At 34.4% G+C, this 13,383-nt stretch overlaps 1 protein-coding gene across 3 annotated transcripts in view; it reads left to right on the top strand.

The window, feature by feature from the left end:
• The first annotated feature begins 496 nt into the window (after positions 1–496).
• The window catches only part of LOC137234285 (uncharacterized), a 310,833-nt gene continuing 297,946 nt past the window's right edge, over positions 497–13,383 (top strand). The window contains exons 1-2 of one of the 3 annotated variants that reach the window (XM_067757892.1): positions 497–563; positions 628–830. In XM_067757892.1, the coding sequence (XP_067613993.1) occupies positions 722–830 (109 nt within the window). In that variant the 5' untranslated portion in view covers positions 497–563; positions 628–721. Of the gene's footprint in view, positions 831–13,383 lie in introns of all 3 variants that reach the window. The other 2 variants (XM_067757893.1, XM_067757891.1) reach the window with 2 other exon arrangements.

Below are 13,383 nucleotides of genomic sequence, written 5' to 3'. Positions count from 1 at the left end.
AATTTGACATCTTTATTTTCACTAAGAAGTGTATTCGAAGTGCTTTCCAAGGTATTACCGAGGGGAAAACACACTTGGAAACTAATTTGATGCTTCTTTATCGGGACTTGCACCCAGCACCTTCATTGTGGTAGGCGAGCAAGCTACCATCACACCACAGCGATCGCCGTATATACTCACTTATAAATAATAAAAGGTAACAGTCACGTATCGAGCTGAGTAAAGGCAGAATTAACTGCCCCGGCTCCGAAGGTCACCTTTGGTCGGTTAGTGTAGTCAAATCTGTATATATCAACACAAAATGTTAATCATTTTTCCCAAGCTTTGAGACTTTTTGAGAATGAATTTAGGTCCCAAAGAGATATGTAGTGTGGCAACCGTGGCTTTAACCTATTTTTGTTTATTCTTTCAAGTTTACAACGCTTAGCCGACACATTTGAAGATACATGTATTAGTATTTGATGTTTATGAGACCGTGACTTGCTAGTGCATTACCCTCAATCCGCGGGACTACAACAAAAGTGAAGTGCTTCTGAACGAAATAATAACAAACACAATTCAGTGTATATATACTTGTGTTAATAAATTACTTCCTGCGCTTCAGGAACTTAAAATTATATTTTACAGGTCTTACTCACTTGGCGATCTTTTGCTAAAAAATGTGCCCTCGACTAAGATTAGCATAATTAAAAAGTCTTTGGGGGTATGACGATGAATAGTAATGTGCATATTTATTAAAAAGGATATCCTTATTTTATATATTAGGGTAGACCAAATAAAAATATTGGTATTTGTCGACTTCCACAGTTTTTTTATTTTTTACCATATGGGTATGTACTCTTAATTAATTATATGTGCAAAGTAAAATTAGATTTATAAATAATGATAAAGATTAGTAGCTTAGTTACTAAACTTAAGGTTAAACAAATAAACAAAACTACTTGTTTAAATGCTTTCCCTAGTATTAAAATAAAATAATTAACAGAATTTTTAATTGAAAAATATTACTATGGTGGACCAAATAGCACTTTTTGTCTGTTGCATGGAGTTTGGTTTTGATGCCCATACATTTGGGTGTCGCTGATTTCAAATCTGCGCTCAAATTTTGTCTAGCAAATCAAGTTTTTGAAATACGGGTATCATTCAAAAAACACTTCTCATTTGACAAATTACACCAGACACCGTACAATATTACATTCTCTGTATATGAAATTGGGTCCTATGAAACAATACTTAACGGCATTAGACAAAAGTGGTGAATGTTTCAAATACATTTGTAAATCATTTCCAAAACTAAGTTATGAAAAGATGAAACCTGGGATTTCCTATGGACCACAGATTAGAAAACTAATTCATTAGCAGCATGAAAGCCCCTGAAAAATCTGCGTGAGTCGAGTTGCTTTGGGTTATAAAAAACATTTTAAGAAAAATTACCTAACTTCTCTAAACATATATACCAACTGATGATAGACTTTCAACATATGGGTGTAAACATGAGTATCAAGAAGCACTTTCTCCATAGCCATCTAGACCGTTTTCCTGAAAATTTAGGCAATATCGATGAGGAGATGGGCGAGTGTTTTCACCAGAACCTGCGCACTATGAAAGAGAGATATCAAGAATATTGGAACGAGCATATGCTAGCTGATTTCTGCTTGAGAAAAGTGCTCTTGAATCAACTCATAAAAGAAAATTTTTTAAAAGAAAATTTACCTGACTGTAATTGATAATAATGAAGTTTATTTATTAAAAAATATATATTTTTACTAAAAAAAACATCATTTTAAAATATTTCGGAAATTATAACAGCAAGAAAAAACGGCTTATATATTTGAAATAAGGGTAAGAATTACTTTAAGAATCATGCATTAAATGCCATCCAACAGAACTTGTTTCGACCAGTGTTATATGTGAAGAATTAATTTATCCTAAACCGTTTACCACCGTTTACCGTATCAACACATTGAGGACCAAATATTGGTCCTAAGTGTATACCAGACATACTGATACAAAAACAATTAAGAAAAACAAAAACAAAATGTTCAGTTCTTAGCAAAAAATACGCATAGAACTGCACTGAGGGGTACAAACTTTTGGCCTGTATAAATGAGGAAAAACCTAAATTTTTTTAATTGAGGTAAATTTCTTCTTTTAAATAAGAATTTCTTATTGTTATCAAAAAATTCCTTAATTTTTTTCAATTAAGGATACATGATTCAATATTTTTCACAATATACATGTACGATTTAGCTCAGTGAATGAGAGTACTTGTCTGTAAAATTGAGCATCTCGACTAGAAATTCACTGCCGTGTCAGTTACACAATCATTTTTACTTCCTTTATATTAGGTCGGTTGAAATTTTGTCCGCTTTTCATAAAAATTTTGAAATCCATTTTTAAGTAACTTCTCATTGAGCTACAAACGTGAAACTTTACACATGCGTTAGAACACCGTGACGATGCAACAAAAGGAAAAAAATCCGTTAGGTGGCGCACGGATCGAAATAATTAGATAATAATTTGAAAATTTTCAAACCAGCTTTTAAGTAACTTCTCGATGAGCTAGAGGCTTAATACAGAGGTCAATGACAGCCGATGACACGATACAAAAAGATTCGATAGGTGGCGCACGGGATGAGATATTTAGAAAAATCGTACAAACGGAGGGAATTTTGGGATAATTTTTTGTAAGTTATATCATTGAGCTACAACTGTAAAACTTCACAGATAGGATAGGGCGCCGAGAAAATTTAAGAAAAGGAGAGAAAAATTCTGTCAGGTGGCGGACGGATAGAAATATTTATATAAGAATTTGGAAATTTGGTGTTTTGAGATCGATTTTAAAGTAACTTCTGATTGAGCTACAAACATGAAACCTCAGAGACAGGTTAAGACACCGTGACATAGGAACAAAAGGAGAAAAAAATGCCGTTAGCTGGCGCACGGATCAAAAAAATTAGATAATAATTTGGAAATTTGAAACCGGGCTTTAAGTAACTTCTGGATGAGCTAGGGGCTAAAAATTTAGAACTTAATTCAGAGGTCAGCCGATGGCACAATACAAGAAGTTTCGCTAGGGGGCGCACGAACTGAGATATTTAGAAAAATCAAACGGAACGGAGGGAATTTTGGGATTGATTTTATGTAAGTTCTCCTTGAGCTACAAGCGTAAATCTTAGCAGATAGGATAAGACACCGAGAAAATGTAAGAAAAGGAGAAAATAAAAATAAAATAAAAAAATTTTAAGCACTTCCTTTATATAAATGGACACAAATCAGAGAAAAAATGTCTCCTTATATAAAGACATATTCTTGCTAAACTCTGATTTTTAAATTTTGACAAAGAACTTTAAACAATATTTATGAGAAGTAAAAACATAAAGGTGGAGCGCAATTGATTGACTAATAAAATCTCTTTTCCTACCAACTTTCCAATCCAAGTAATGTGCGCTCCACTTTTATATTTTTACTTCTCATAGATATTTTTGCAATTTCTATGTCAAAATTTAAAAATCAAAGTTTAGCAAGAATATGTCTTTATATAAGGATACATTTTTCGCTGATTTTTGTCCGTTTATATAAAGGAAGTGCTTAAATTTTTTTAATTTTATTTTTATTATTTGTTAATACATTATCTCCGCTTTTAAGAAAATTTTTTAATTACTTTGATAGAAAAATTTTCTTAAAATGTTTCATAAGAATACTTGATTGAATATTTCTCACAGCATTTACATGCACGAGTTAGCTCAGTGAATAAAAGTACGCGACTGTAAAGTTGAGTACCTCGACTAGAAATCCGCGGCCGTGGCAGTTGGACAATTAAATTAAAATACTTTTTATCTAGTTTTCTCCATTTTTAAGAAAATTATTCCTTTATCCAACATAAAAAAAGATATCTTAATTTTCGCGAATATTATTTGCCTAGATTAGGGGACGAGTTTCTGTCGCGAAATCAATCCCATTTTTTCTACGTTTTCAGGAATTTTGTTGTGAGTGTAGTAGCCAAAAGGCAATAACTTCCATGAAAATCAAAGTGGAACGTAATCTTAATGTTAACAGGCAACCGCTCTATAGAATAACTCCACCGCTTTTCGGCTGTAATATGAAGTACAAGCGCCTTAAACTTCCATAAACAACTTAAAAAAAAAAGAAACTAAACATTTTTGACTAAAGCAAAGCAAAAAATCTATACAAAATGACACTGAAGAAACTGTTAGGAAAAATTTCGTATGTCAAATTATCTTATGCAGTACGCAGCTCTTAAGAAATTTCTTCTACTATTTTCTAAAGATTTTTAGGAATAATTTCACCCGGTAACTCTGGTTTTGCTAAGAAATAACTGATTTTGCATTGTTTCTTAAGAAAAAAGTGACATTGCAGAATGCTAAAAAACCAAAGAAAATGAACATTTATTAAAATCAATTGATATTCAATGTTTTATGTGTATTGTGCTTGAACAACCATGCGTCGTCAAAACTCAAAATTTCCCGGCTGCTCCTATTTCCAAGTATATCTTAAGCGTTTACTTAAGAGCTGCGTAGCGCCCTTAATATTGCAACATACGGTATTAAGTGACGAAGATGCAATACAATAAGCTATGCCATGTACCTTTTACTATTTTAATTATTTAATAATATGCAAAAAGTGCATTTTTTTAAATTTTGTTTATACAGGCTTAATGTGATCGTCTTCATATTACATCCCAAGTACAGTTATTTTTAGACCTGGTAATTTCCCATGGTAATCGGTTTGGGACAAATAATACATTTTTCACATGCCTATAATTATTTTCTGTGAAAAATTTACTTAATTACTTTATTTTAATACAAGGAAAAGCATTAAAACAAATATTTGTATTTTATCTTTAGTTTAGTTAATAAGCTACGTAAAACAAGTAAAGGTGTCTAAGTTCGGGTGTAAGCGAACATTATATACTCAGCGCAGGGCCGTAGAGAGAAAATCCGGGCCCGGGACTAAACAATTTACGGGCCCCCTATAAAAATCCACTAATACATTCGATTAATTTGCTTTAATGACGTATCAGTCATTAATCATTATTGATGGATTACATAAAAAGAATGTTTGCAACATCAACTAAACGATTTTTGGACTAAGATCTGAAAATAAAATTAACACAGAATATTTACTATTTATACTGTTTTATTGTAACGTAGAAATAAAATTCTCTTTTAACAGCCACGTATTGTTTTAAATAATCTTTTTAGTTATTTGGTAACATTATAGTACATTTCTGTTAAATATAATGACGATTATAAATTTTAATTATTCAATATAGAAGGTTCGGATATCAAAAAGCGGCTTTTCTTGCTTTTTATCGCTGCAAAGTTTTTTATAATAATACCAAAATTTAACTGTCTTGTCAAAACGGATTCAACACAAAGCGTGGCAAGCCCTGCAACTCCCTCTTGAGATGAACACGATCTATGAAAGTTTTTGATTCTTGAAAGGACGCTGAAAGAACTTTCTGCACTAGCTACAGTGTATAGATACGTAAAAAGATACGTAAAACAACACAAATTTTGGGGAAAATTGTATACAGATTTTGATCATAGATGACATTTAGAAATTCCAATGGTGACAGACCTTTATCAAAATTTGCTTCGTAAATGTATTTCAAGTGAATTATTTCACATTCTAAGCTTTGAGAAAAGTCCGACTTGTATTTTGCGAGAAATTTTGCTGCACTCGCCCGAACCGTAGTTTCATCCATGTCTTCAAATTGCCACAAAAATGAAAACGTCTCGTTCAAATTTTTCATAGCTGCAAACCGTTCAGTAATGCCAGTGTTTACCGAATCAACGATCACCAAGAATGTATTGTTTTTAAAATCAGACTCTGGATCATCCGTAATCATCTCATTTCCACTATCTTCAAGACGTCTTTTGGGTTTTTTCTTTCGAATGTCCGAAAATTTTGGCGAGATGTTCAATTGAATAGAAATGTTTTGCGTTCGTTTAAAATTGTTTCCCATTGGTTCCTGATCAACTTCAAATCAGCTAATAAGGCATCTAGATGTCGCACCTCAACATCTATGGTGGCGTCTCTAGCTTGGATGGAGTACGACGTTTCTTTCATTAATGGTAGTCAGTATTTTGAACCAAATTGAGGACAGCAAGATACATTCGAACTTGTTGATGTACTTGAGAATGTCGGTAACATCTCCGTATGCTTGTGCAGTCAAATTTAGCTTAAGTAATGCGTTTAGTGCTTGTGTTAGTCCTGGAACATGGTTGCGAATGGTCTGATTGCCTTAATTCTAGCCGACCACGTAGTGTCTGAAAGACTGTGAACAGAGCTCGGTACATTTTTTTTTGAGGATGTCCCATCGTTGTGGACTGCTGCTGAAAATAGTAAAACAATTTTGTACAACTCCGAAGAAAGTAATTGCAGCCATACAACATTCTGCAGCATCAACACCACATAAATTGAGACTGTGGGTTGCACAAGGCGAGTAATCAGCATTCGAATTTTTGTCGAGAAAGTGACGTTGTGCTCCGTTGTAAGCTCCTTTCATATTGGCGCCGTTATCGTACCCCTGTGCACGACAATCTTTTAATGGGATTTCATGTTTACCTAGAGTATGGCAAATTAAATCAGAAATTTCCTGACTAGTTTTTTTGTTACAATCCACGAAGCCAAAAACCGGTCTTAAATGGTAAAATTTGTTGCTTTCGAATTGAAATGGAGGTAGCGCAAAATGAACGTAGTCTGTTCAACGTGACTAGCATTAGGCGTAGCATCACCGATTATAGCAAAATACTTGGCTTTCTTGCGTTGATCTAATATAGTTTCGCTCACGTGTTTTGCACAATTTCTGTAAACTCATTCTGAATGTCTGGGGAAAGATAGTGAACTTGTAAAAATTAGTGCTGCTGTTGTGAAATCCCAACTTTCCCCAAATGATCTCTAAGCATCGGATCATAATGGCTTATGAGTTCTAATGCCCAAAAAATTTCCATAGTTTCGTTCACCATGATATACTTTCGCCTCTGAAAGCTAGGCCTCTTTCACCCAAAAATAAAATAGTGTTCAAAATTCTATATAAAATTTCTTTCCACTTTTGAGTTTCAGTGATTAGCTGTTCATTGATAAGTGTATCAATTGTAGCCTCCTTTTGAACTAGATTTTGTAAAGATCGCCATTGAACATTTAATGTGATCTTGAGTATTTTCGTATGGTGGCAGTTTATCGTATAGCTTCCCCCACACATGCAATTTCGAATATCCGCCAGGACAAGAAATTTTAGGTCGATTTAAAGTATTGGTGCTAAATAGACGACATGGTAGGCAATAAAAAGCGTTGCTACTGGCACTCCACACCAAACAGTCACGCTCCACTTTCTCTCCATTTGGCAAGATTCTCTTTAACAACGAGGTAGGAAATGCGTCGTCATGACGATCATGTGGAAAAATAACAGGACACTTTTGATGACCTTGACGAATTATTTCGTTGACTTCTTCAGATCGCAAAAACTCATTATTCACGGTACCCATATCGAAGTCGTTTAAATAATCTGGACTTTGATACAGAGTTGGTGGTATTGTTGGAAGACTTTTTGAAGATAAACCTTCCTCAGTGTCACTACGAAAGTTTACGATTTCGGATTCATGTAAACATACATTTTTATACTCAGTTGAGCAGAGCTCACAGAGTATATTAAGTTTCATTGGATAACGGTTGGTTGTACATATATAAAGGAATCGAGATAGATATAGACTTCCATATATCAAAATAATCAGGATCGAAAAAAAAAATTTGATTGAGCCATGTCCGTCCGTCCGTCCGTTAACACGATAACTTGAGTAAATTTTGAGGTATCTTGATGAAATTTGGTATGTACGTTCCTGAGCACTCATATCAGATCGCTGTTTAAAATGAACGATATCGGACTATAACTACGCCCACTTTTTCGATATCGAAAATTTCGAAAAACCGAAAAATTGCGATAATTTATTACAAAAGAGAGATAAAGCGACGAAACTTGGTAGATGAGTTGAACTTATGACGCAGAATAGAAAATTAGTAAAATTTTGGACAATGGGCATGGCACCGCCCACTTTTATTAGAAGGTCATTTAAAACTTTTGCAAGCTGTAATTTGGCAGTCGTTAAAGATATCATGATGAAATTTGGCAGGAACGTTACTCCTATTACTATATGTACGCTTAATAAAAATTAGCAAAATCGAAGAAGGACCACGCCCACTTTAAAAAAAATTTTTTTTTAAAGTAAAATTTTAACAAAAAATTTAATATCTTTACAGTATATAAGTAAATTATGTCAACATTCAACTCCAGTAATGATATAGTGCAACAAAATACAAAAATAAAAGAAAATTTCAATATGGGCGTGGTTCCGCCCTTTTTCATTTAATTTGTCTAGGATACTTTTAACGCCATAAGTCGAACAAAAATTAACCAATCCTTTTGAAATTTGGTAGGGGCATAGATTTTATGACGCTAACTCTTTTCTGTGAAAATGGGCGAAATCGGTTGATGCCACGCCCAGTTTTTATACACAGTCGTCCGTCTGTCCTTCTGCATGGCCGTTAAAACGATAACTTGAGCAAAAATCGAAATATCTTTAATGAACTTAGTTCACGTGCTTACTTGAACTCACTTTACCTTGGTATGAAAAATGAACGAAATCCGACTATGACCACGCCCACTTTTTCGATATCGAAAATTACGAAAAATTAAAAAAATGCCATAATTCTCTACCAAATACGAAAAAAGGGATGAAACATGGTAAGGTAATTGGATTGTTTTATTGAAGCGAAATATAACTTTAGAAAAAACTTTATAAAATGGTTGTGACACCTACCATATTAAGTAGAAGAAAATGAAAAAGTTCTGCAGGGCGAAATAAAAAACCCTTAAAATCTTGGCAGGTATTACATATATAAATAAATTAGCGGTATCCAACAGATGATGTTCTGGGTCACCCTGGTCCACATTTTGGTCGATATCTGGAAAACGCCTTCACATATACAACTACCACCACTCCATTTTAAAACTCTCATTAATACCTTTAATTTGATACCCATATCGTACAAACACATTTTAAAACCCTCATTAATACCTTTAATTTGATACCCATATCGTACAAACACATTCTAGAGTCACCCCTCGTCCACCTTTATGGCGATATTTCGAAACGGCGTCCACCTATAGAACTAAGGCCCACTCCCTTTTAAAATACTCATTAACACCTTTCATTTGATACCCATATCGTACAAACAAATTCTAGAGTCACCCTGGTCCACCTTTATTGCGATACCTCGAAAAGGCGTCCACCTATAGAACTAAGGCCCACTCCCTTTTAAAATACTCATTAACTCCTTTCGTTTGATACCCATATTGCACAAACGAATTCTAGAGTCACCCCTGGCCCACCTTTATGGCGATATCTCGAAACGGCGTGCACCTATGGAACTAAGGATTACTCCCTTTTAAAATACTCATTAACTCCTATCGTTTGATACCCATATTGCACAAACGAATTCTAGAGTCACCCCTGGCCCACCTTTATGGCGATATCTCGAAACGGCGTGCACCTATGGAACTAAGCATTACTCCCTTTTAAAATACTCATTAACACCTTTAATTTGATACCCATATCGTACAAACACATTCTAGAGTCACCCCTGGTCCACATTTTTGGCGATATCTCGAAACGGCGTGCACCTATGGAACTAAGGATTACTCCCTTTTAAAATACTATTTAACACCTTTCATTTGATACCCATATCGTACACACGCATTCTAGAGTCACCCCTGGTCCACCTTTATGGCGATATCTCGAAAAGGCGACCACCTATACAACAGCCACCACTCCCTTTTAAAACCCTCATTAATACCTTTAATTTGATACCCATATCGTACAAACACATTCTAGAGTCAACCCTGTTCCACCTTTATGGCGATATTTCGAAACGGCATCCACCTATAGAACTAAGGCCCACTCCCTTTTAAAATACTCATTAACACCATTCGTTTGAAGCCCATATTGTACAAACAAATTGTAGGTTCACCCCAGTTCCACCTTTGTGGCGATATCTCGAAACGGCGTCCACCTATGGAACTAAGGATTACTCCCTTTTAAAATACTCATTAACTCCTTTAATTTGATACCCATATCGTACAAACGCATTCTAGAGTCAACCCTGATCCACCTTTATGGCTATGTCCCTAAATAGCGTCCACCTATAGAACTATGGCCCACTCCCTCATAAAATACTATTTAATGCCTTTCATTTGATACACATGTCATACAAACACATTCCACGGTTTCCCTCGGTTCATTTTCCTACATGGTTATTTTCACTTATGTTGTCACCATAGCTCTCAACTGAGTGTGTAATTTTCGGTTACACCCGAACTTAGCCTTCCTTACTTGTTGTTTGATGTTTTTATTGTCTCCTCACTGTTCGAAAGCCCAGGCAAAAAATAGTTATCAATATTCGTTGCTTTATTCGGCTTAAAACTTGCACATGGAACAACTAAAGACTCTCCTTAATTAAAAAAAATGTCTTAGTACATCTAAATCGCGGGCCCCCTCAGAAACCCCGGTCCCGGGGGGAATCCCTTCATTCCCCCCTCGCCTCTCTTCGGGCCTGACTCAGCGTGAGCTTCAATTGTACATTTCATTTCAGATAAATTACTTTTCTACATAACACTTGGCACCGCCCGTTAAAAAAAAAAATATCTCCCCATTTCCTCTTACAATAAAACTTGATAAGTGAAATATCATTGATTCAAAACTATTTTTTGCTAAGTTATAGCTTATTATTCTAGTCTACGACCCTTTTAAATTTGTTTTATATCTAAGTTGCCGTGGTCTTTAACCGATCCCGTCCATTTTTACTAGAAATATTTTCTGCTATAAGGAAAATATATGTACACAATTTCATTACGATTTGTTGTTTATTCGAGTTATGGCTCCCGAAACATAGAAAATTGCTTAGCCATAAAAGGGGCGGTGCCACACCCATTTTCAAAAATTTTAGTGTTTTCCAACTTAATGTTATAATTCAATTTAGAAAGTAAAATTCTATTGATACAAAGCTCTCTTTCGCTAAGATATAGCTTATTATTTTCATCTACGACCCTTTTAAAAATCTTTTATATAAAAGTGGGCGTGGTCTTTAACCGTTCTCATCCATTTTTTCTAGAAATATTTCTTGCTATAGGGAAAATTTGCGTACCAAATTTTTGTTACGATCCGTTAATTTTTCTTGGAGTTATGGCTCCCGAAACATAGAAAATTGCTTAGTCATAAAAGGGGCGGTGCCACACCCACTTTTAAAAATTTTAGTATTTTCCAATTTAATGTTATAATTCAATTAAAAAGTAAAATTCTATTGATACAAAGCTTTTTTCGCTAAGATATAGCTTATTATTTTCGTCTACGACTCTTTTAGAAATCTTTTATATAAAAGTGGGCGTGGTCTTTAACCGATCTCGTCCATTTTTTCTAGAAATATTTCCTGCTATAGGGAAAATTTGTGTATCAAATTTGATTACGATCCGTTAATTTTTCTTCGAGTTATGGCTCCCGAAACACAGAAAAATTCTTAGTCATAATAGGGGCGGTGCAACGCCCATTTTTTAAAATTTGAAGTTTTTCCTATTTATTGTTATAAATCCAGTTGGGAAATGAAATACCATTGATATAAAGCTTTTTTTTGCAAAGACATAGCTTATTTTATTCGTCCACGACCCTTTTAAAAATCTTTTATATAAAAGTGAGCGTGCTCCTTAACCGATATCGTTAATTTTTCTTCAAAGCATTCCTTATAGCAAAGGCAACCTCTCTGCCGAATTTTGTTAAGATAGGTTTAACGATTTTTGATTTATGATTAATAATATTAGTAAAATTGATTTTATCACAAGTGGGCGGTGCCACACCCATTTCAAATTTTTATCAAGAGTCTCAATATCAGTCCAGACGTCAAATTTCAACATTCTAGGTATATTATTTACTAAATAATCAGGTTTTTTGTGTTTTCCAAAATGTTATATATATAAAAAGTGGGCATGGTTATCACCCGATTTCGCTCATTTTCAATACCAATCTACTCTGGGTCCAGATAAGCTTGTGTACCAAATTTGGTGAAGATATGCCAATATTTACTCAAGTTATCGTGTTAACGGACAGACGGACGGACGGACAGCCGGACGGACGGACGAACGGATATGGCTCAATCAAATTTTTTTTCTATTGTGATAATTTTTATATAGCTTTTCTTAGCAGCAATTTTCATATTATGCGCATATAAACGCACATAACCTCGGCAAAACTAATTATATGTGCATAGCCTAAACTTTTATTAATGTTTGACTAATAACTAATAAAAGGGGAAGACTATTTTTATACTCAGAGTGCTTTGCACACAGAGTATATTAACTTTGATTGGGTAACGGTTGGTTGTAAAGGTATACAGGAATCGAGATAGATATAGATTTCCATATATCAAAATCATAAGTATCGAAAAAAAATTTGATTGAGCCATGTCCGTCCGTCCGTCCGTCCGTCCATCTGTCCGTGCGTCTGTCCGTTAACACGATAACTTAAGGAAATTTTGAGGTATCTTGATGAAATTTGGTATGTTGGTTCCTGGGCACTCATCTCAGATCGTTATTTAAAATGAACGATATCGGACTATAACCACGCCCACTTTTTCGATATCGAAAATTTCGAAAAATCGAAAAAGTGCGATAATTCATTACCAAAGATGGATAAAGCGATGAAACTTGGTAGGTGAGTTGAACTTATGGCGAAAAATAGAAAATTAGTAAAGCTTTGGACAATGGGCGTGGCACCGTTCACTTTTAAAAGAAAGTAATTTAGAAGTTTTGCAAGCTGTAATTCGGCAGAAGTTGAAGATATCATGATGAAATTTGTCAGGAACATTACTCCTATTACTATATGTATGCAGAATAAAAATTAGCAAAATCGGAGAACGACTACGCCCACTTTAAAAAAAAAAATTTTGTTTTTAAAGTCAAATTAAAAAAAAAAGTTAATATCTTTACAGCATGTAAGTAAATTATGTCAACATTCAACTCCAGTAATGATATGGTGCAACAAAATACAAAAATTAAAGAAAATTTCAAAATGGGCGTGGCTCCGCCCTTTTTCATTTAATTTGTCTAGAATACTTTTAATTCCATAAGTCGAACAAAATTTTACCAATCCTTCTGAAATTTGGTAGGAGCATAGATTCTATGACGGTAAATATTTTCTCTGAAAATGAGCGAAATCGGTTGAAGCCACACCCAGTTTTTACACACAGTCGTCCGTCTGTCCTTCCCCTCGGCCGTTAACAAGATAACTTGAGCAAAAACCGATATATCTTTAC

Source organism: Eurosta solidaginis, chromosome X (assembly GCF_040869045.1).
Source record: "Eurosta solidaginis isolate ZX-2024a chromosome X, ASM4086904v1, whole genome shotgun sequence".
Classification (NCBI taxonomy): domain Eukaryota; kingdom Metazoa; phylum Arthropoda; class Insecta; order Diptera; family Tephritidae; genus Eurosta; species Eurosta solidaginis.
Note: the sequence above shows the minus strand (reverse complement) of the source record. Positions and strands in the feature narration are given on the sequence as shown.